Below are 24,944 nucleotides of genomic sequence, written 5' to 3'. Positions count from 1 at the left end.
AAGTGGTTTTTGTTTTAAGTCACTAAGTTTTGGGGTAATTTGGTTCATAGTACTGTACTATATAGTAGGTAATCAGAACAACCAGGCAATCAGATATGTACCTCCTAAAGAAAGAAAGCAATAACAAAACGACAGAGATCAATTTCTGTATCTCATCTAGTCTTTGGATCCAGCTGCCAATTTGCAAGAAATACAGTGGTCTGTCAAGCGTCCTTGGGGAGTGGATCCAGGATCACCTCGGAATACCAAAATGTGTAGATACTCAAGCCCCTTATATAAAATAGGAATTTTTGCTTGTTTGTTTGTTTTTGTTTTTTGAGACAGGGTCTCACTACGTAGCTGAGACTGACCTGGAACTTACTTTGTAGTCCAGGCTGGTCTTGAACTCATAGCGATCCTCCTGCCTCAGCCTCCTGAGTGCTGGGATTACAGGCGTGAGCCAACACGCCCGGCCTAAAACAGGATATTTGCATATAACTCACAAATCCTCTGACATACTTTAAATCATCACTAGATTATTTATAATGCTTAATACAGCGCAAATGCTTGTAAATAGTTGATATGCTAAATAAGAAAAGTCTGTACATGTTCAGCAGATAGCATACTTTTTCCAAATACTTTTGATCTACAGTTCGTTAAATTCACAGATGCTTACTCACAGACACAAAAGGCAAACTATAAACAGAGTAGAACATCATTACTATTCAATCAGAAAAATCCAGATTGAATAACTGTGGAGATTAAATGGCCCAGATTCCTCAAAAGATAATTTCCATAAAAGACATTCAAAAAGTGTATTAAATGCCAGGCATGGTGGTGCATGTCTGTAGTTCTAGCTATTCAGCAGTGCAGGCAGAAGGATCATGGGCAATTTAGCAAAACTGTCTCAAAAAAAAAAAAAAAAAAAAAAAATTAAAGGACTGGGGATATAGTTCATTGGTAGAATACTTGCCTAAGATGTGAGAGGCCCTACGTACAATCTCCAGTACTGGGAAAAAAAGTTCACTATGCAGTGTTATGTTGAATTTTATGGCAGAAATTAGCCAAAAATACCAACTCTATCTTCCTTAGTTATCTACATTTTTTTACTTTAAAAAACAACTCTACTTCCTTAAAAGTAGAGATTTCAAAAATAAAAGCAGAACCAAATAACAAAACAAAAACCATCTCGAGCAAACCAGTAAACTTGTGGGTGGGGAATGCAAGTCAGTAATCATGGGGGATACATCTGCAAAGGAAATTTATTTTTAAGCACCTTTAATAATGTTTGATTTTGAAAAATTATCATCATCATCATCATCATCATCATCATCATCATCATCATCATCATCATCGTGCTGGGGGAGCTTCCTGCCTCAGTTTCTGAGGTGTTGGGATTACAGATGTGCACCATCATACCTAGCTTGAATTTTTTAAAAAGGACCTTTGGAAATGCTTAAAAAAAAAAAGAGGGCCGGGGATTTAGCTCAGCAGTTCGGTGGCCTGCCTTGCAAGCGCAAGGACCCGAGTTCAGTCCCCGGTACCAAAAAAAAACCAAAAAAAAGAATTTTAAAATATGGAACCATCTCCATGATACATACTTTTTTAATAAAAAATGCACCTTAAATTCTAGAAAAAAATTTTTAAAATAAATAATTTTAAAAATGCACCTTGTACATCTTTTGGTAGTAGGCTGCATGAATCTATCCCCAAAGACTGTGTCACAGGCTTTCAGGGGTCTACAGAGGTTTCTACTGGCCAGAAGAGTACAGCGGCCACCTTCAACCATTAATGCCTCTACTGGGTTCCGCTTCCAACGATAGCTCCCTAGTAAGTGCTGTGGGAAAGCCATCACTCACCAACCCGGGGCACAGGTGGGGCAAGCTTCCTTTTGGGCAGTCCACGTGCTCGTTTGTGGCCATGCTACTCAAGCTCCTGAGGCATTGGTAATCCCTGTAGGACTCTACCTATAGCTTGGCTTGAGAAGCCAGGAGAAAGCAGCCCAGCAGCAGGTCCAACAAAGCCAATCCTGACCTGAGGAGCCACCACCACCAGTCCCAGGCTTCTGAAGGCACAAGCCAAGAAGTAGACTCCCTTGTCCCTTCCCCAACAGGTAGACTAGACAGGGTGCAGCAAGGAGAGGAGCAACTGACTTCTTTTATATCAAAGCAGTAAGCACCAAAAGGAAGTCCAAGCCAGGCATGGGGGACACACTCCTGTAATTCCAGAGCTGGGAAGACTAAGGCAGGAGGATCTCAGGTTCAAGGGCAGCCTGAGCAACTTGGCAAGATCCTATCTCAAAATAAATAAAAATTAAAAAGTGCTGGGGATGTAGCTCAGTAGTAGAGTATCTCTGGGTTCAATTTCCAGTACAAAAAAAAAAAAAAAAAAAAAAAAAAAAAATTTTGTGTTTAAAATTACAAAAAAAAAAAAAAAAAAAAAAAAAAAAAACAAAACGCCAAGAATCCCACTCTTTACTATCCAAGACACATCAATTTTCCTGACACCCCTTAACTGTGTCTTATACCATATAGAAAATAAACTCCAAACATTCGGCAAAATAAAAATTTCAAAACGAGACAAATTTGTTGGAAGGTCTTTTTGGTAAGCTTGTTTTAGAAAGGGTAGTGAAGCTTTTTAACAAAACACAGCAGTTAGATCTGTGCTATATATGCTCCTTTAAAAACCTGAAGTTATCTCTTTAATAGTGTTTCAATTTGCTACAACAGACTATCTCTGGTATTATACCAATTCCCCAGCCAAAAGTGACCAAAACAATTATGTACCAAAAAAGATGCTTTTCAAGACACTTAAACAGGTCAAACATGTTCCCAGAGAGAAGGGACCAGAAAAGCATAGAGATCAGCCCCATAATGGACTGCACTCTTCCTCTCAAGGTTATCAGCCAATTTGAAAGTAGAAAACAAGAGACTGAGAAGCTGAAGAACTTTGGGACGTCTAAACAAACTAGGGACTGTTTTCAGAAACTGGAATCTTAAACTGAAAATGAATTCAGCTAAATGTGGTACTACACACCTATAATCACAGCCGGTCAGAAGGCTGAGGGTGGAGGGTCAAAAATTCAAGCCAGCCCTAGCAAGATAGAGAAACGTAAGTCAGATGTCATCCAAAAAAGAAGGAGGAGAGAGGAAAAAAGAAAGGAAAGAGAGAAAGGGAGTAAGAAAGGGAGAGGGAGAGAAAGAAGAAGGAAAAAAATAGAATTCAGATGGCCAACAACTCCTCAAATACTCCAGACTTTCAATTTGGCTGCACTAAGGCAAATAAGAAAGACAGATGCTTTGTGACTTATAATGGAGCTATGCCCCAGACAAATCCACCATTAAGTTCAACACATCACAGGATGAAAATACATTTAGTAAACCTAGCACACAAATATCCTACCTACTTAGCCTTGTCTGCCACAATGCTCAGAATACTTACATTAGGCTGCAGTTGGACAGAATCACCTAACACAAAGCTTATTTATATTATGCAGGGGATTGAACCCAGGGCCTTCACACTGTGCTACATCCCCCAGACCTTTTTATTTTCTATTTTGAGATAAGGTCTTATTAAGTCAGTAAGTTGTCCGGTCTGTGCAAAACAAACTTCCAATCCTCCTGCCTCAGCCCCTCAGAGTATCAACACATCGCGCTCCACAAAGCCAATTTTATAATGAAGAGCTCAATAATATCTCAGGTAATTGACTGCATATCACACTGAAAGTGAAAAACAAAGGTTGCATGGCATACTTTCAGACCAAAGTAAGGTCAACAAACTAGAGATCAAACAAACCATAAGTCAAAGACCATCTATATAACCAGTCCTCAAGAACACTGAAACTTCTCCAGGATATACTATGTTAGGTCACAAAATAAGACTTAATAAATTTAAAAAGACTGAAATTACACCAACCATCTTTTCTAATTACAATTAAATAAAAACTAGAATCAACAACAGAAGAAAAACTAGAAACTTCATAAATATGTAGAAATTAAAAAACAAATTTTCAACAACCAACAAATCAAAGAAAGGAAATCAATAAATATTTTGAGACAAATGAAAATAAAATCTAATAAAACCTATAGGATGCATCAAAAGTGCTAACAGGAAAATTCATAGCTGTATGCACTTATATTAAAAAGAAAAATACCTCAAAGTAAATAAAGATTTAAATCAAAAGTCAGGCATGGTGGCACATGTTATAATCCCAATACTGGGAGGTTGAGGCAGGAGGATCACCATAAATTCGTCAAGCTTGGACTACATAGTGAGTTCAAGGCCAGCAGACCTTGTCTGTCTTTAGCCAGACCTTTTCTCTAAAAAAATAAAAATAAAAAAATTAGAGCAACAGAAACTGTTCCTGCTCACCAACAGACTAAATATCATACTAAATCAAAATATCAGACTAAATACATTAAACTCCTAAAAGCCAAAAATAAGGAGAAAATAAAGGCAAACAGAAAAAGGACACATTAAACAGGAATACTTCTTGCCTGAAATGAGGATGCCAGGTCCTAGAGTATATTTCAGTGGTAAAGCACAAGGCCCTGGGTTCAATCCCCAGCACCGGGGAGGAAAATGAAAAAAAATCAAAGAATTCTATATCCAGTGAAATTACTTTTCCAACATAAAGGCATTCAATAAAATAAACAATCCAATTTAAAAATGGAAGGGTTGGGATTTAGCTCAGTGGTTCTGCTGCCTGCTTCACAAACACAAGGGTTTGATCCCTGTACCAAAAACAAAACTAAACAAAACAACACAACTAGATACCCAATTTAAAAATGGAGAAGCCAGGCATGGTGGCACATGCCTGAATCCCAGCACTCAAGAGGCTGAGGCAGGAAGATCTCCTTGAGTTCAAGGCCAGCCTAGAATATACAGGAGACCCTATCTCAAAAAACAAACAAACAAAAAAATAGATTAACTGTAGTTGTGTAAATTTCTAATAAATCTTTTTTCTTAATAGGTAAATGTAATCTGTCTATGTTGTTATAAGTCAGAACAGTGGTTGTCGGGGAGGTATGGAATGATTTACTAGGAAGAGGCATATAGAAACCTGTTAAGAGTAATGTGATGTTCTCTGCCTTTAGATTATTAGTGATAGATCAAATGTATACATAAATAAAGAAAACTGAGCTATATACAAGGCTGTGCACTTTGTCACAGGATATGTAAATTATCTATTGGGTTCATTTGATTTTTTTTTTTTTTTTTTTTTTTGGTCCTGGGGATCAAACTTGGTTCCTTGCACTTGCGAAGCAGGCAGCGGAACCACTGAGCTACATCCCCAGCCCCTTGTAAATTATCTTTTGATGAAGAAGTTGAAAAACATTTTTTCTATAAGCAAAAGATTGACGCCAGGCATGGTTGCACAAGCCTGTAATCAGAGCACTTGGGAGGCTGAGGCAGGAGGATCGCTGAGTTCAAGACCAGCCTGGGCTACCCAGTGAGTTCCAGAGCAGTATGTACTACACTACATAGTGAGATCCTGTCTCAAAAAACAAAACAAAACAAAAAAAAGATTGAGAGGGCTGGGGATTTTACTCAGTAGTTCTGGTGCCTGCCTCAAAAGCACAAGGGCCCAAGTTTGATCCCCAGTACCAAAAAAAAAAAAAAAAAAAAAAAAAAATTGAGATTCGGGTCACAACATCTACATTGTCTAACAGTTCTCATGTTGTCTACAAACTATAGAAGCCTCAGAATTCTCTGCTCTAACTTAAAATGCTAATATAGGGGTTGGGGATATAGCTCAGTGGTAGATCACTTCCCTAACATATGTTCAATACCACATGCAATTAAAAAAATAAAAAAGTTAGCAAACACAGAATCACTATTATTCTGATTTTTAGAGTACAAATCAAAATTTTAGTTTTAATTGTCCTATAACTATATAATCTAACAGAATTAACTTATGGTTATGCAGGAATATATGAACATCTCTACAGGAATACATGAATCATTTTAACCTTACTACTATGATACCCTTGACTCTCACAGCTCAACTGAGTAGTCTGTACTGCAATAACTTGTTCATACTTTCCAAGGCACTGTAAGTTCTCTTCAAAAGTTAAACAAAAACAAAACAAAAAATACCTCAATTATCTCTGGATCTTCCAAAGTGTACAGATAAATCCTCTGGCCACAATAGGCACTAAAGTACATACTAAATTGTTAAAAATATGAAACAAAAAATAAGATACCACCATCTTTTACATCTGTAAAACTTCTTTGTTCTCCCAAACATGAAGTCCATCCTTTTACCAGGTATATGAGCTACTACACTGATACCCATCAGAACAGAAATCAAAATGTTTAGAAAGAAAAAGGTAACAAAGGATAAGCAAATCAAGTCTTTATACATCATGAACACAAAAGCCCTGCAAAGATGAGAATTTTGGGGTTCTTCATTACAGAACTGCACTGGCTTTGCCAAGATGGAACTTTGATTTTGTTTTGTTTTAGTGATGAAAAGTTCAATGTTTTCCCTAGCCAAAACTAGAAGACTTAAGCAGGGGATTTAGCTCAGTGGTTCCACCACCTGCCTCACAAGTACAAGGACCTGAGTTTGATCCCTGGTACCAAAAAAAAAAGAGAGAGAGAGAGAGAGAAGACTTAAAAACTCCAGTGATGGAAAATTGGGGAGGAGGGGAATCTCACCTGGAATAAGCTATATATTTCTAATATTTCTGAAATAGAAAAAAAGTAGAATAATGTTTGGACCCATACAACTATAAATATAAAATATATAAATATTTATAAAATATAAAATCTACATCTTCTGTTGATTATCTTATTTTCTAGTTGGGGGATGTTTAAACTAAAATATAGAGGTCAGCTGTATGTACAGTATTTCCTAGGACAATTCTACAGGGAATTGGTCTTAGAAAAACTCCCACATTACTCCTGTGAAAATGTACCAAGTAGAGATAAAAGAGGAAAAAACTAGTTTTCTAGTTTCAAGCACCCTTTTTAATCTTTTTTTGCCCCCTTTTTAATCTTAAAGCTGCCTCATCCACTGGTCAAATGTGACTCTCCCATCAAATATTTGTCCTTTGGAATAAGAACTAACTATAAGTGTGACCACTACAGAAACCAGGTAAATTGGTATCAAATGCTACTAAGTAAACTGTCAGTAAAATAAATTACTCATGATGATTCTGAAATACTAAATGTCAAGAGGTCATAATTTTTTTTTTTTTTTTTTTTTTTAAATTCTAGGAGGGTTTAAGAGTTGTTGACACCTAAAAAGAAATAATCTTGTTTTGGTCCCTGAGTCAAAGAAAATGCAACCAAATCCTGCCTCCTTGATATGACAATACATTGCTCACGGTTTTTCCTCTGCTCTGCTATGCAGAAAGAAGAAAGGAAGGAAAGGAAGAGAAGAGATAAAAAGGAAGGAAAAGAGATTCTTTACAAGGAGAGAATAAAGCACTTACACTTCTTAGGACTTTCTAGCCACAGATGCCAGGTGCTACCCACTGAAATCCAGGCTTGGACTAAGCTCCACATTTCTGAAAGGACCATCTCAACCGAAGCCTGGGGCTCAGAGTCAGCAGGAGGAAGCTGCAGCTCCCACTAGCAGCACATTTCAAAGAGACTGCAACAAGAGAACATTTTCCATTTAAGCATCTAATTCCAATCTTCCATTTCACAAAGCAGTAGCAGAACAGGCCTTTATATCAGTCTTTTCAAAAGATATTTCCATGACTATGTGATGAATATGGAGCAAGCTATGGCCCAGCAATCCTTTCACTAACATGCTCTAAGTCCTTCATTGTACTTCACAGCAGATCTGAAAAGTACTTGCCCCTTTTCTTCTTTAATGTGAACTGTTGCTACAAAACTCACTGCTCCACCAACATTTCTAAAACTGCCAAATCAGCCCAAATCACTGAACAGGTCTCAACAATGCAAGCACACACCCAGATAGGACCTAAAAGAGTCATTAGCTGCCAAGAATTAGAAGCAGATTAGGACTACCAGTTAGTTAATCCCACACAGAAAAATTTAAATTAATCAGAATTACTTAAAATACTTTATAGCAAGAGCTCTGATAAACAAGAGGTTCTAGAAATACAGATTATTCAGAGACCTGAAAAGTAATGTAAGTGTGAGGTTGTTGCATTTTTTAAAGCAAGTCAATCAATCAGTGACATATTTATTAAAGGAAGATTTTCTCAAAGATTCATAACATACTGAGGAGAGCTTTTATGAGAAGAGAGAACTACATCAAAGCACAGAATAAAAAGAACTAGTAAAAAGAAAACTACACATCAAACAAAACTTTTTCCATTCATGCCTGGCAACACTGTAGGATAGAGCCAGAAAATCTGACTTCTCCAAAGAAAAAAGGTCATTTTTATGAAACAGGTAAAGAAAGGAGGGATATAGGACCCTTACTTGCACACCCAAAATTCATAGCAAGCTTTCACCTCTGCCCCTCACTGAAATAGGCCTACAGGTGCCATATAAGAAGGACTCCCTCCTATACTGACCCCACTGTGCTTCAGGACAGGTTCTGTCAAAATAATGACCCACTTTGGTGTTCCTGTGAAACAAATAAAAAAAGGAAGAGAATCTAATTTAGAAAATTAGCCTTTTCTTTTTTTTCTTCTGCAGTGCTAGGGTTCAAAGCTAAGTCCTCGAGCACTGAGCTATATCGCCAGCACAGATCAACACTAAGTTTCTATATGTCATTCTTTATAAGAATTGTATCAATTTAAAACAAACTGCTAGATTTGTCATGAATTACTTTCTGATGGTTTCTTGGACAGTAAAAGAGAAAATAGTATAGTTTGACGGGATATTATTTAACAAAAACAGCTATAAGCAGAGGGACACAAGATAAAAATCACTAAAAATACTTTTCAAATTAACTCATTTTACAAGATATCCTGAAATACAGAAACCATGGTGAACTAAAACTTGGCTAATATCCTCACCACAGCAGATAAGGAAAAAGACTTATACCCCCAAAAGCAGCTGTAAAAGAATAATCATAAAACTCCCAGTAAGCTCTAAGACCCATAAAATACCTTGTATGCACAAATAACTATGAGTTAATTTCTCATTAATAGTGGTAAATTCAGCTAACGTACATTTTCACAGCCATTTCCCTAATAGCTGAAAAATGAACAGGAAAAAAATTATTTATGAGAGGGAAAAGATCTTTAGCTAAAAACAATTATTTAAATCATAGCCATTCAGATTCCATAAGAAATAAACACTTTTAAACACTACATATCTGCCAAAGACAATAGGATTATATGTACAATGTCCTATCTTGACCTCAAAAGAAAGAATCAATAAGACTAAATGACTGCACTATACACTGGCCTCCCCACATTCTGATGAAATCCCAGTGCTTCTGGGACTGGCGTTTTCAATTATGTATCACAATGGCCTCCTGTCAAATGAATTTAGCTCAACTTTGTATCTGTTAGTCACACATAAAATGGTACTGAAATACTGTGCCCAAATTTTTCATAACAAGTGTAAAGAATCCCTGTCCAAGTTAAAAAAGTCTACAATCACCTATGTAGGCGAATACTGTGTTAATTTCAAGAACAATCCTAAAAAAAGTAAATAAATTTGGATCCATAAAATCAACTTCAGCTAAGGACAGCAGCACCACGTCTTCATGGCAAGATACAAGGTCCTGAGTTTGATTCCTGATACCAGGAAAAACAAAACAAAACAAAACAAACTCACAACTTCAGCTAGGTATGGTGGATCAGGACTATAATAGCAGCCACTTGAAAGGCTGAAGCAGGAGGATCACATGTTTGAGGCTGGCCTGGGCAACACAGAAGATCCCCCATCTCAAAAAAAAAAAAAAATCATAAAATTAGCTTCAGTTGAAGGGACTCAAAACATGCATTCCTTGATAATCACGTCACTGTCGATTTTACTAATTACACCAGACAGCCTTGCAAAGAAGAAAATGCCAAGCTGAGGTTGGAAATGTAGCTTACTGGTACAACACTACATAGAGTACATGAGGGCTTGGCTATGGGCCCTAGCACAGAAAAAGGAAAAGGAAGAGAGGGAGGAGGGAAGAAAAAGGGAAGAGGAAAAGGAGCTGGCTGTACATGGTAGTGCATACCTGTAATCCCAGCTCTTGGGAGGCTGAGGCAGAAGGATCACTGTGAGTTTGAGGCCAGCTTAGTCTACAGTGAGTTCAAGGCCAACCTAAAGTACACAGGGAGACCTCACTTCAAACCCCACCCTCAAGAAAAAGAAAGAAAAGAAGAAAATGCCAAGCTGGAAACCACTGCATGTGAAGCAAATGGGTCACTAGGTGAATGGCTTCCTAAATGCCAAAAATGTAGAAAATTTATTTCCTTCATCTCTGGTCTCTATTCCTGCCCACCTAATCATATCTAAAATTTTCAAATTTATAAAAATGTGAGATGTGAGATTAAAATATTGTAAAACATAGTGAAGTATTTTGGGTTTTTTCCCCCTCAACACATAACTGGGTATTTACATAATGTATACTTATTTTCAAGTACAGTTCTAAATATATTCTCTTGCTTTAGGGATAACTGTTTAAATATTACATTATGGCTGAGACAGAAAATACAAGGAAACATGACTACAGAGAAAAACTGAAAAAAGCTGTGTTATGGGGTTCAGGAAAAAAGTAAATAAAAACCATAATTTAAACTTTGGTAAAAGAAAATTCATAAAGAAGGAGGAAAATACCCATTTCCTAATATTTTCATTTTGGAAACCCTACCTGAAGAGAAAAATTAAGTTCAATACTTTAAAAGAGGTTCTGCATGCCAAACACTACAATATTTTAGAGTATGAATTTCCAAGAAAGGGACACAAGGCTTCTTTCCAGAGCGTTACATCTATAATCATGGAATACTCTGTGCAGGGTGTAGTGGTGCACACAGTAACCTCAGTGCTCTGGGAGGCAGGAAGATGGTTAGTGCAGGCCCAACCTGGGCAACTTAATCACTCAGTGAGACCCTGTCTCAAAAATCAAAACTAGGGCCAGGGATTTAGCTCAGTGGTTCTACAGGCTGCCTCAAAAGTACAAGGACCCAAATTTGACCCCTGGTACCCCTCCCCCCAAAAAATCAAAACTAAAAAATAAAAATGGGCTGGAGATATTGTTCAGTGCAAAGGCCATGGGTTCAATTCCCAGTACTACAGGGAAAGAAACACACACACACACACACACACACTCTAATGATATTTTAATACCATGTACAAACTATGGAAATACAAACAGGTAGCCAGGGTAAATTTGAATTTCTTAAAGAATTACAATTGTTCCAGGCCTGGTAGTGCAGACCTGTAATTCTAGCCCTTGGAGGCTGAGGCAGGAGGACTGCCAGCCTGGGCTACATAGTGAGTTCAAGGTCAGCTTGAACTGCATAGTGGAGACCCTGCCTCAAAAAAAAAAAAAAATGCTGGGCATGGTGGCACATGCCTGTAATCACAGCACTCGCCTGTAATCACAGTACTCAGGAAGTTGAAGCAGGAGGATCGCTGTGAGTTCAAGACCAGCCTGTTCTACATAGTGAGTTCCAGGTCTGTCTCAGCTACGTAGTGAGACCCTGTCTCAAAAAACCAGAAAAAAAAAAAAGGAGGGGGGCAGGCATGTAGGTCAGTGGCATAGCACCTGCCTGGCAAGTGCAAGGTCCTGTGTTTGATTCCTGTAGCTGGAAAAAAAAAAAAAAAAAAAAAAAGAAAAGAAGGGCTCCACAGATATTTGTACACCCACTCACAGCAGCATTATTCACAATAAAGATAGAAGTGAGCATACATCAGTGGGTACATGGATAAACCAAATATGGTCTGTACATACAATGGAGTATTAGTCAGCTTTAAAAAGGAAGGAAATTCTAACAGATGTGGTAGGGCACATCTGTAATCCCAGCACTTGGCAGGATGAGGGAGGAGTACCGCCACAAGTTGGAAATCAGCCTGGAGTACATGGCAAGACCCTGTTTAAAAAAAAACAAAAAGGAAATTCTAACACATACTTCAACATGGATAAAATCCAATATTATGGTGAGAAAAGCCTTTCACAAAAGGACAAATACCACATGATCCCACTTGCAAGATGTATCCAGAGTGATAGTATACTTGAGAGGCCGAAGCAGGAAGACCACAAGTTTGAGGCCAGCCTGGACTACACAGAGATCCTGTCTCTAAATAAATAAATGAATAAACTCTCCCCCATACATCAAAGCAATCATAAAAGATAATTTTTAAATTTCCTTAATTAAAGAAAGTTGAGCTCCACATGGTGGTACATGCCTGTAATCCCAGCACTAGGAAAGCTGACAGGAGGATCACTTCAAGTTCAAGGCCAGCTAAGGCTACATAGTAAATTCAAGACCAGCCTGAACACAGTCTCAAAAATACACCAAACAAACAAAATTGAAGAGCTATTTGGAAGGCTTTTGAAAAAACCATGTTATAATTAGGAAATGTAGCAGTGCCCTGATAATTTTATATTCTGAATCAAACCATCAACTGGCCCAATATCTGTTAAGAAATGAAAGAATCCCTAGGGGCAGGGGATTTAGCTCAGTGGTTCGGTGGCCTGCCTTGCAAGCGCAAGGACCCGAGTTCAATCCCCAGTACCAAAAAAAAAAAAAGAATGAAAGAATCCAAATAAGGAAGAATGCTACCAGATAAAGACTCCATGCCAGCAGAAATACCATCACGAATTTGCAAGCTTCAAATTCCAAACATCAAAAATGTTATATATTTCCACTATCCAATAGCTAGATTATAGATAATGTGGATAAAGGCCTGACATTAACTTCAATTTTTATTTCATTTAATTAATACTATTTAAATAGCCACATCTAGTTATCATACTGAATGATACAACTAGGTTAGTCAACTCTGGGAAATAGGCCTTTTGTTTGTTTTTGGTTTTTTTGGGTATCAGAGATTGAATTCAGGACCTTGAGCTTGTGAGGCAGGTGGTAGAATCACTGAGCTAAATCCCCCACCCCAGGCCTTTTGTTTTTATTATTTACCTATATATCCCAGTTTCTACCTATGTAAGACATTACAGTATTATTATAATCAAAGAGCTAACTGACCAATAGAAGCTGTACAGAAGCTGCGTGTGGTGACACATTCCTGTAATCCCAGTACTTGGGAGGGTGAGGCAGAAGGATCTCAAATCCAAAGCCAGCCTGGGATACAGAGGTGTCTTAACAAACAATGAAGTTGTATAGAAATACTTCTTATTTTCTAGGAAGTTTTCTGTTCAAAAGTGAATTATGAAGATAAAAAAGTGAGTTATGTTTCCTGGTACCAAAAAACAAACAAACAAAAAGTAAATTACGTTTTAGGTGGCACAGGCCTATAATCCCAACACTTGGGAGGCTGAGCAGGAAGATCAGCTGGGCTACCTAGTGAGTTCAAGGCCAACTACATAGTAAAACCCTACTTTCAAAAACTAAAAATTAGGGCTGGGGATTTAGCTCAGTGGTTCTGCTGCCTGCTTCGCAAGCACAAGGACCCGAATTTGATCCCTGGTACCAAAAATAAATAAATAAATTTATTTATTTTTAAATCAATAACTATAATTGCTAGAGAAAAAACAAAAACCTTAGGTATTAGAACTAAAGAATCAACAAATTCCAAAAGGGGAAGAACTGGGAAAGAAGTTAGAAGCTGGTATCCGCAACCCATGATCTTTCTGATATGCTATTTAAGAGGACCAGCTCAGTGGTGTGCACCATAGTGGCCAGTGACTTGAGAGGCTAAGAAAGAAAGATTGTGAATTTCGAGGCCCACGTGGGCAAACAGACCCTGCCTCAAAACAAAAATAGAAAGAGAAAAGGGAAGGAAGAGAAAAGAGGGGAGGGAAAGAAATGAGGGGAGGGAAGGGAAGGGGGAGAGGGAAAAAGAAAAATCTCCCTATAAGATACTTAGTAATTACAAAGGGGAAATAAATTTGCAGTGGAGAAACTTGAAAGCTATCACCATAACCAAATGATCAAAGCGAATACCAACAATTTGGGGCTGAAGATGTATCTCAGAGGAACAGTGCATGGGGGCTCTAGGTTCAATCCTAAGCACTGCAGAGGAAGGGAAAGAAGTAGTAGTAGTGGTGGAAGAAGAGGAAAAAGGAAATTTCCATGGACATGAAACAAGCCACAAGTGACAATGCCGAATGAGTCCATCAGAGCATGATTTCATTTCATCTGATTTATTTCCTTTGTTCATCACATCTTTTCCTTCTGATTTTTTTTTTTTTGAGACAGGGTCTCACTATGTAGTTGAGACTGACCTGGAACTCACTGTGTAGCCCAGGTTGGTCTCGAATCCACAGTGATCCTCCTGCCTCAGCCTCCTGAGTGCTGGGATTACAGGTATGAGCCACCACGCCCGGCTACACCTTTTCCTTTTTTAGACTGCACTATAAACTATAACCTTCTCTAACCCATGGGTTATCTCTAAAAGCACAAATTTAGAACTACTGAGCAGCAGCACAATCACTATGAAGTGATCACCATGAAGAATCACATAGCCACCAGCACTATGAAGAAATGGTCTTTCTTCCCACAGTTTTGTTTTGTTTTTTTTTTGTTTTGAGACTGGGTCTCACTATGCAGGCCAGGCAGTCTCAAATTCATGGTCCTCTTTCCTCAGCAGAGATTACAGGTACGTATCGCCATGTCAGCCCTCCCATAGCTTTCTACATGGTCTACAGTTTTTGGTTACTGGGGGTGGAAAAAGAAAACTACTAAGTCTTCAGAACAGGCAAACTATTGATAGATAAAGATCCTTTAGGATCTGCCTCAAAATCCTTTCTTTTAGAACACAATATTGATATATGCCTATCACATAGAACGTGACTAGTTATAAGTTTCCAAGAAATTTAGTGAAAAAAACGTTTAGAGTGGTAAATCAAATTCTTCAAAAACAGCTGTTTTACAGAAATATTAGAGAATTAGAAAAAATACTAAGTTATAGCATGAGCTAAACCATATCCAAACTACACCTCTCTGCCAAGTCTATCCTCACCAGATAATTAAAATTACATGAAGTGACTCTAAGAATAGTATGGCGAAGGGTTAAAAAAAAAAATAAAGACAATAGTTTTTAAAATGTGTGTTTTTGCCTGCGTGTGTGTGTGTGTGTGTGTGTGTGTGTGTGTGCGCATACCAAGAATTAAACCCAGGGCCTGGCACTTGCCAATCACACATTCTACCTCGGAGCTACACACACCCCTAGTCCCAAAATGTGTAGTCTTTACTTTTTTTTTTTTTTTTCCTGGTACTGGGGATCGAACTCAGGCCCTGTGCTTGTGAGGCAGGTGGTGGAACCACTGAGCTAAATCCCTGGTAATTCCAAAATGTGTATTCTTAAAAGTGGTTTTGTAGTCAACCACACAAATTCTGTTCCTCACCAATTTCAAAGCAAGCATTAAAACACTATACTTAGAGCTGGGGATGGTGGCACAGGCCTATAATCGCAGCACTCAGGAGGCTGAGGCAGGAGGATCACTGTGAGTTTGAGACCAGCCTGGGCTACATAGTGAGTTCCAGATCAGTCTCAACTATGTAGTGAGACCCTGTCTCAAAAAACCACACACACATATACACACACAGAAAAGAAAAGAAAAGAAAAAAAGAAGAAAGAAAGAAAAACACTATGTTTAGCCAGAAGCAGTGGCACACACCTATAATTCCAGCTACTCAAAACTTTGTAAGAACCTACCTCAAAAAATAAAGTTGAGGCAGGGGATTGAGTTGGAGGCCAGTCTGGGCCACATAGTGAGACTCTGGTTCCTAAAAACAAACACACACACACACACACACACACACACACAAATATCAAGTGAGGGCTCAAGCATTTAGCTCAGTGGCACAGCAAGCCCAAGGTCCTGAGTTGGATCCTCGGTGCCAAAAAGAGCGAAAAAAAATTCAAGTGCAGTGGTGCATGCCTATAATCCTAACCCCCTGTGAAGCCAAGGCTGGAAGATTTCAAGTTCAAACAGGGCCAAGTCAACCTTGCAAGACCCTGTCTCGAAATAAATATAAAAGCCTGGGTTCAATCCACATTATGCCACCACCACTACCACTACTACCACCACTACCACCCCACCACCACCACACATAGAAACTAAAAGATCAAGGATCCAGGGAATTCAGAAGATGCTACACAGAGCACCTAGATCAGACAGGAGAGAGGCAGCTGGACTCATCCATGCTGGCATTTTACCAAATCAGAGGGGAAGGCTTGGTGGTATACATAATTAAGCGACAAACAAAACAAAATAGAAGAAAGAGTGCACTGAGGTCAACATGAAATTCAAGAACTAATGCAGATGGCACCAAGTAGCACATGCCTATAATCCCAGCACTTAGGAACTTGAGGCAGGAGAATCAGCTAGAGTTTAAGGCCAAGCTGAACAACAGTGTGAGACCTTGTCTCAACCACCACCCCCCCGCAAAAAAGCAAAAGTATTACCACCTGAAAACAAGATTTTACTAAAGCCTACACACTTCATGGTGAGATCCATCCTCTGGCCTCTTCCCCTTACCTGGCTGCAGCCTACTTTATAATCCAAACCAGAAGACTTGAGTACTCTGCTCAAGATAAAAGTGGTCAACAACAACAAAAAAACCAACAGAAAGGCAGTAAGATCAAAGAGATGAAGGTATCCTTGTCAATTATCAAATAATGGAAGAGATTATGGGATCCAAGTACTCAGTAGATCCAACACAAGAAAGATGTGGAAAAAACTCCCTAGAATGATGTTAGAGGTAGGGGTCCCAAAACAATAATTATGCAACAAACAACCAAGCCAGACTGGAAAGGAATGCGCCAGTAAACATATGCAAAGATGCTTTTTAAGGTACTGGCAGATATTTTGGATGAATTAGATACACAGAAAACAAGTATTTTTTTAAAGGGAAGGGTACTAACAATCAGCGGGGGAAAGTTGCATGAAATTTTTAAGTGTTAAAAATAAAACTTTAGGGGCTAGGGATTTAGCTCAGTAATTCCATTGCCTGTCTTTGTGAGCACAAGGTCCCGAGTTCAATACCTGGTACCAAAAAAAAAAAAAAAAAAAAAAAAAACAAAAAAACAACTTAAGAGCCAAGGATTTAGCTCCGTGGCACAGTGCCTGCCTCACAAAGGGAAGGTCCTGAGTTTGATCCCTGGTATGAAGGAAAAAAAAACTTTGAATTTTCATACAAATTAAAATTATGTAAGATTTCATAAAATAAAAAATAAAAACTCAACAAAGGGTTACTTGAAATTCCTGAGCCAGCAAACTGGAAAACCAGTGGACCAGGATCAGAAGGGAATATCTAAATGAGCTGGAGGATTAGTGACTGACTTTTTAGTATGACAAAACCTGAGTATGACTGTGACCAGGTACCTTAAGAAAATGAAAAGATTTGTCTGTAATCCCAGCACTAGGGAGGCTGAGGGAGGAGGATCAGTTAGAGACTAGCCTGGGCTACATAATGAGTTCCAGGTCAGTCTCAACTACATAGTGAGACCCTGTCTCAAAAAACCAAACAAACAAACAAAAAAACAAAGCATCAAGAGGCCAGCTGGGTGTGATGGCACATGCCTGTAATCCCACCACTTGGGATGAGGCAGGAGGATGATCAAGAGTTCAAGGCTGGGGGATTTAGCTCAGTGGCACAGAGCCTGCTTCCCAAGTGCAAGGTCCTGAGTTCAATCCCTAGTACCGCAAAAAAAAAAAGGAGTTCAAGGCCAGCCTGAATTACACAGTGAGTTCAAGGTCAGTCTGGCATACACAATGAGACCCTGTTTCAGGAGGGGAAAAAAAGAATTAAGAGGCCAAAGTTTTAGTTGAATTATCAACTGGGATGAAGTTGTCCAAATATGATGTGTGACCGTCCTGGACATTTTCCAGGTTTACTTTCCTACTCCTCTTCACCACCTCTTCTACTTCAGCAGGCTGAGCTATATCAAAGTTATCAATAAGTTGACATCCCCTGGCTTCTGGATGAGTCTGACCAATAGGGAATCCAGAAATTAAGAGAATAAGGCCAAGAAATCTGTTCTTCCAGAATGCCTCCTCCAAGGTACCTCAAAGTTAGTTGTGTCCCTCCATCCAAAAGTCCCCATTCCTCTAAAAACAGCCAGGTAACCACTCCTTCTATTATTCCTTTCCAGCCTGGAATATTAATAGTTTGGCTACAAGTTACTACACTATTTCTTGTGGTACCATTATACCTACAACTTTATAAATAGTACCTTTCTTTATAAAAGACTCTTCTTGAATTATCCTGACAAATGTGTCATCTGTTCCTGTTGAAACCCTATTAATAGTGATGATGATGTAGGTTATAACAGAGAATAATGGATAGTAAAGAGATAAAAGTGACTAACAACTGCTAACATACTTTAAGCTCTGGGTAGAAGAATTTTCTAAGCTTTTTGTAGCTATTAACACATACAGTCATTTCTGTCTAGTTCATTTCCAAATACCAATACCCAGCTCAGTAGCTGGTGGCACTGATTTAATATAATAGGCAGGTTAAGTAGGAAGACCTCACTTTTTTGTTGTTGTTGTTGTTTTGTTTTTTGAAATAGGGTCTCACTGTGTAGTTGAGACTGACCTGGAACTCACTATGTAGCCCAGGCTGGTCTCAAACGCACAGCAGTGCTCCTGTCTCAGCCTCCTGAGTGCTGGGATCACAGGCATGCACCACCATGCCCAGCTCCTCACTTTTTAATATTGTACTGTTTAGCATTATGTATACACAGACACACACACTCTTTCTGTTTTCAGTACTGGAGATTGGACCCAGGCCCTCCACAATGAACTACATCCCCAGCCTTCCTTTTATTTTTTATTTGAGAAAAGGTCTTGCTAAGACCCTAAGTTGCCCAGTTGGGACTCAAGTTTGCAATTCTCCTGCCTCAGCCTCTAAGAGCTGGAATTACAGCCATGTGCAACAGTTCTCCTATTTATATTTTAGAAAACAACATGAAGCTGGGCAGAAGGATGGTAATGTGAGTTCAAGGCCAGCCTGGAATGCACAGCAAGACTCAATCCTGTCCCCCTTCCCCAAAATCCAACATGAATATCAGGAAATTGTGACTCCCAGATCACAGAAGCCTAACATTGAATGAGACCATATGTGAATGACTTCCTCAGGCAGCCTACAAGAAAGTCATTCCTTTTGTCTTCCCACAGGGTAAACAAAGAATGGACCCCCAATTTTTTTAAGTGCAATAGTCAAACCTAAACTTGCAAACTTTAATATTTAGTAAGCACCTACAGTTCATTTAATAGGGCAGAGCACCTTTAAATATCAGTTGAGTTACACAGATAAACGGGAAGAGGGCAAACAGAAAAATACACTTGTGAGCATAAAACACAAAATGAAGGGAAATATGAGGGCCCAGTAATACAGCACTTGGTTAGCCTTCCCTGAGACCCCGGATTTGAGCTCCATCATTGCTAAACAAACAAACAAAAAAAGGTAAAAGTGAGTGTTCTGTCAATACATATCAGCCTCTCCAGTTTTCAAAATACTTCGCAATTCATAAAGTAAATCCTACATTTAGGACTCATGTCAGCAAGATCACCTGGTATACACACAGAAAAGGTGAGTGTAAAAATTAGACCAGAAAGCATAAAACATATATATGAGTCAAAGAATGAAAAAATACGATGTAAAAGACAAGCATTCCAAGGAACGTTCAGTTATATGGAAAAATCAAGGCAACTATGATATCCAAATAAAAACGGAGAAATAAAATGAAGCAAAAATGAGCAACTCCCGTGATTTTCTGAAACCAGAGATGATTTTTTTGTTATATTATGTTGTACTACAAAGCGAGGGGGGAACTCACATGTCTACGAATCTAGAAACCTAAGAAGTTTCGAGAATAATGGTCCAAACAGGAGCAAAAATCAGCAAGAACAGGGAGTGAGTAAGGGTACAACTGGGAAGGAACTGCCAGATGTAACACCTGGACAGGAAGGAGAGATGGATAAGGTATCCCTAAGTGAAGGTAGAGAGACACTGGGGCTGGATTTGGCTGAAGGAAGACAAAACCGAAAAGCACGGCCTAAGAAGCAATAGAGAGGGTGGAACTTAAAGAGGGTTCGAAGCTCACAGGCCAGAAGTACAGGACTTACAGATCAGATTCTACGGAGTGGGGAAAGGGCCAGTTCGCGACCGATCAGCTGCGACTAGCTTCCAAAAGCCGCAGATAGGTAGCTTCGCAGCCCCACCCCGCCGCAGCTGCTCCTCCCCAGGAGAATCTAGAGAGGCCAACCGCCCGGCTCAGGCGCTCCCCTCCAGGCTAGGTCCCACTCCGCCCTAGCCCCGCGGCAAAGAACGACCTTCCGGGGCCCCTCACCGAACGCTGCAGCTCCCCAAGCCAAAACGAGGCGCGCTCCTTTCCGCTGGGATCTGGGTCGTGGTAAAGCGCCTGCACTGCCTGGTACACAAGCTGTAGTGTCGGCTTTGCTCCTTCCATGGTGGTGGTGGCAGTGGTGACAGCGTCGGCTCTGATTCTTTTCCTCAGGCTTCTTGGTTGCTCCGCCTTCGCGCTTCTTCACTGTCTTGGCCACAGCCGCTCCCTGGCTGGCGCCATCTCCTCCTCTTTGGCCGTTACCAGGGCAGAGGGGGGTTCCCCGTGGAATTTGCCCCCTCGGAAACAGCGGATAGGTTGTATTCAGGTTCCTGGCTCTTTTTTACCAGTCTTTCCACTAGAATCCAGCCTCTTGATCCTGGACGTTGCTTGTGGCTTCCTCACTTTCTGACTTGAGCTCGGAAGCCTATCGCCACATGACACAGACCACGCCGCGCACCTATGCCGAGTTGTAGCGGACCGGAAGCGGTAGCCCTGATCCCTTTGGCACACTTCCGCCTGGTGCGCTACAAACGGCCTCCTTCCAGGCACGCCTCCTCTTATTTTCCCGCCCCCTCCCGGAAGTGACCCTGCCGGCCTAGGAGCGGAAGAGTAACAACCACCTATTTTTGCATCCACCTTGACTTTAAAACCAGCTGTGTTACACACCCGAGCAGCTCTTATTTCCTTGGCAATAGGTCCGAGGTCTTTTCTCCCCCTTCTGCCTTCTCCATCCCTCTCTGGAGAATCTCGTCTGGTTCCAATGGATGGTTAAGGCACCACCACTTCAACCATCTGTAGTGTCCGCTGTACTGGAGATCCAAAGATCACTTAGACGTGGTTCCTACTCTCACTCTTCGGGTAGAGACAGACATGTTAACAACTAACTATAAAACCTGAATTATGTGTCCCATTGAATCAATCCAAAATGACTAGAATGTCTGTTCAGGTTCCTGTTTCTAAATCCTTATATCCAAAAGGAGGCTTCCTGTTATGCCTGAGCTCCAGAACTTGTACATATATCTCTAGGATCATTTTTATATTGGGTTATATTTCTGTGTATACCCTTTCCGAATAAAAAACTAGTGTAAGGTGGGCAAGGTGGCGCATACCTGTAAGCCCAACACCCTGGAAGGCTGAGAGGAGGATCACAAATTTCAACCCAAACTGACAATTTGGAGATTTAGTGCAACCCTGTTTCAAAATTAAAAAGGGCTGCGGATATAGCTCAGTGCGAAGACCTGGGTTCAATCCAGTGTATTGAAAAAACTAACAGTACTCTGAATTCACAAAATAGGAATCTTGGAGTACATGTTATTGAACAAATTTGGCACTAAAGATAGCAGCATGCTAAGGGGTTTTCCAACATTGCTGCTACTCCTTTGCACTAATAAATAACTGCTACTATGTGATAAATGCTTACAAAGCACAAAATATTGCAGTTACAAGATACCAATCTCCTGAGCAAATCTCTCATTTTAGGGAATAATAATGTGTGGAACAGCACCGGGGATTTAGCTCAGTGGCACCGCGCCTGCCTCGAGAGTGCTAGATCCTAAGTTGATGCCCGGTCCGGTACCAAAAAAAAAAAAAAAAAAAAAAAAAAAAATAACAAAAGAATGGGAGAGGGGACATGTAATTTGCCCAGGGTAACACAGATTCTAAAGTTATGGTTTGAAACTAGATTGGTTTTGCTCCAAAGCCTGTCAGTACAATTTCTATTATCCAGTGTGGTAGTTTGCAGCTGAATTGTTATTGTCAGAAATTTTAAATGGCAACACCATGATTAAAATAAAACTTACCGGGCCAGGGATGTAGCTCAGTGATACCGTGCCTGCCTAACAAGCACAAGGCCCTGAGTTCAATCCTCAGTACCAATAAATAAATAAATAAATAAAACTTACTGTAAACTTGGTGTAATTTTCAGCAAAGAAAAAAATTGACATTTAAGCTACCTAATTCATTCTTTCATAGAGGAATTATTTGGGGGGTTTTTTGTTGTTGCTTTTTTGGAATCGGGAATCAAACTCGGGTCCTTGAGCTTGCGAGGCACGCGGCAGAACCACTAAGCTAAATCCCAGGCCTTGTAAAAAAAAATTAAGACTACCTTTAATACTCAGCCATAAAGAAGGATGAGCTTAAGACATTTATTGCTAAATGGATGCACCTTGAGACCATACTCTTAAATTAAATAAATCAAAAATATATGTAAATACTACGTTGTTTCTCTGATGTGAGAAACCAAAAATGGAAATAAGGACTAAAACAAATGGGAAGTAAATGTTCAAATGGGAAGGGGAACAAGAGAGAAGGGAGGGACAAGGAAAAACAGAAAATAGAAGGAAAAACGGAAACAAAGCTTTTGTAGGTAGGGAGGGGAAGGGGCTTTCAGGGAGAAGGGAAATGGGGGGAAAGGGCGGGAAGTATCACAGATGCAAATTCCCTGTTATGAGTGTTATCGTTATGCATGCCTAAAATGTACCAATAAATGTAACTTGCACCCTAGTAGCAAAGAAAAACAAGCAATTCAGTACAGTGTAAAAAGTTCTATGACTATCTACAAAGGAATGGTGTTGGAATTTCTACTTCTTTCAAAAGATTATAGAATCCAAATATAAGGGTTCCTGGAAGAAAACAAGTGTATATTCGTGACCTTGGATTAAACAATGTTTCCTTAGATATGACACCAAAAACAAGCCACAAAACAAAAGATAGTTAAATTGAATTTCACCAAAACTAAAAATTTTTTTGTGTCAAAGGACAAGTCTTACTCTGCTTATTGTGGAGACGCGATACCTAACACCCACAATTTAAAGAAAAAAAGGTTTATTTTGAATCACAGCTTGTAGAGGTTTCAGTCCCTAGTCAACTGCCTCCACAGGGTGGCATGGAGGAAAAGAAACAGTTCATGGCATGGCAGCAGGAAGCAGAAAGTGTCAAGGGAGCAGGAGAGATGTATACACTCTCCCAGGCCATGCCCACAGTAGGCAACCTCTTCCCACCCGGCCTCACCTCCCAACATCACACCCAGCTATAAACCCATCAATGGACTAATCCAAGATCACACACCCATGATCCAGTCACCTCCCAAAAACCCCGTCAAAGAGCACATGAGGCTTTGGAGGAACATCTAGATGAATACCATAACAGGATACTATCAAGAAAGTGAGGCTGCGGATTTAGCTCAGTGGTGCCGCCTCCTGCCTTGCAAGCACAAGGACCTGTGTTCCATCCCCAGTACCAAAGAAAAATAAGGAAACTAAGGACATGGACCAGGGATTTGGCTCAGTGATTTTGTTGCCTGTCTTTTGAGCACAAAGTCCCGGGTTCAATCCCCAGTACCACCAAAAAAAAAAAAAAAAAAAAAAAAAAAAAAAAAAAAAAAAAAAAAAAAAAAAAAAAAATTGGTGAGAGCCAGGGATTTATCTCAGTGGCACCACATCAATTCCCAGCATGGGGTGTTGTGGGGAGCTGGTGTGGTAGTGCATGCCTATAATCCCAGTGCTTAGGAGGCTGAGGTAGGAGGACTACTGTGAGTTCTAGGGCAGCCTGAGCTTCATAGTGAGTTCAAATTCAGTTTGAACCACATAGCAAGATCCTGTCTCACAAAATAAAAATAAAAAATAAAAAAAGAAAGTGAGCAGGGTGTGATGGCACATACCTATAATACCAACTATTTCAGAAGCTGAAACAGAAGTATCACAAGTTCAAACCCAGCCTGGTTAACTTACCCAAGATCTTGTCTTAAAACAAACAAATATAAGTATAAATAAGTAGGACTGAGCATATAACTTAGGGCAAAGGCCTTGGGTTATATCCCCACTACCACACACACACACACACACACACACACACACAAAGGAAAATGAAAAAATATTTGTAATCTTTATCTGATAAGGGATTAGTATCCATAATATATAAAGAATTCTTGCAACTGACGTAGTGTTAAAGGCTGTACCCCAGAAATCAAGAGGCTGAGTCAAGAGGATCACCCCAGATTGGAGACCAACCAGGACTACACAGTGAGACCCAGTCTCAAAAGAAGAAAAAAAAGCAACTTCTTGCATTTCAATAATGAAAAGACAAATGACACAATTTTTAAAATGGGCAAGATATTTGAACAGGGATTTCTCTAAAAAAGACATGTAAGTACACGTGTTAGTGAACATCATTAGTCATCAAGGAAGTGAAATCAAGACTACAGTGAGCCAGGCCTGTGTAATCCTAACTACTTGGGAGGCTGAGGCAAGAAGATTGCTTGCGGCAAGGAGTTTGAGGCTAGCCTGGACAACTTAATGAGACTCTCTTTTAAGAAAAACAGGAGAGTCAAGGGTATAGCTTATTAGTAGAGAAGGCTCTTGAGGCCCTAAACTAATCCCCAGCATCACACACACACACACACACATACACACACACACACACACACACACACTTCTATGATTAGAAATTATTAAAACATCATATAGAGCGCTGGGGTGTAGCTCAGTGGTAGAATGCTTGTCTAGCATTTATGAGGCTCTGTGTTCATTCTCCAGCATTGAAAAAAAATTGACCAATATTTGGAGAAAAAAATAGAAGAGACACCTAATCTAGAGTGCAGGAACCACAGG

The 24,944-nt window shown here is 39.7% G+C and overlaps 1 protein-coding gene across 5 annotated transcripts in view; it reads right to left on the bottom strand.

The window, feature by feature from the left end:
• Window positions 1-21,024, bottom strand: part of Tnpo3 (transportin 3) — a 92,641-nt gene extending 71,617 nt beyond the window's left edge. For 2 of the 5 annotated variants that reach the window (XM_010633467.3, XM_010633466.3), the window contains exon 1: window positions 20,341-21,024. In XM_010633467.3, coding sequence (XP_010631769.1) covers window positions 20,341-20,460 — 120 coding nt within the window. In that variant the 5' untranslated portion in view covers window positions 20,461-21,024. Of the gene's footprint in view, window positions 1-350; window positions 392-7,421; window positions 7,583-20,340 lie in introns of those variants that run through there. The other 3 variants (XM_010633468.3, XM_033757827.1, XM_033757829.1) reach the window with 3 other exon arrangements.
• Window positions 21,025-24,944: the final 3,920 nt, after the last annotated feature.

Source organism: Fukomys damarensis, unplaced genomic scaffold (genome assembly GCF_012274545.1).
Source record: "Fukomys damarensis isolate Sample0158 unplaced genomic scaffold, DMR_v1.0_HiC HiC_scaffold_4, whole genome shotgun sequence".
Classification (NCBI taxonomy): Eukaryota; Metazoa; Chordata; class Mammalia; order Rodentia; family Bathyergidae; genus Fukomys; species Fukomys damarensis.
The sequence above is the reverse complement of the archived record's forward strand: the minus strand, read 5'-3'. Positions and strand labels throughout refer to the sequence as shown.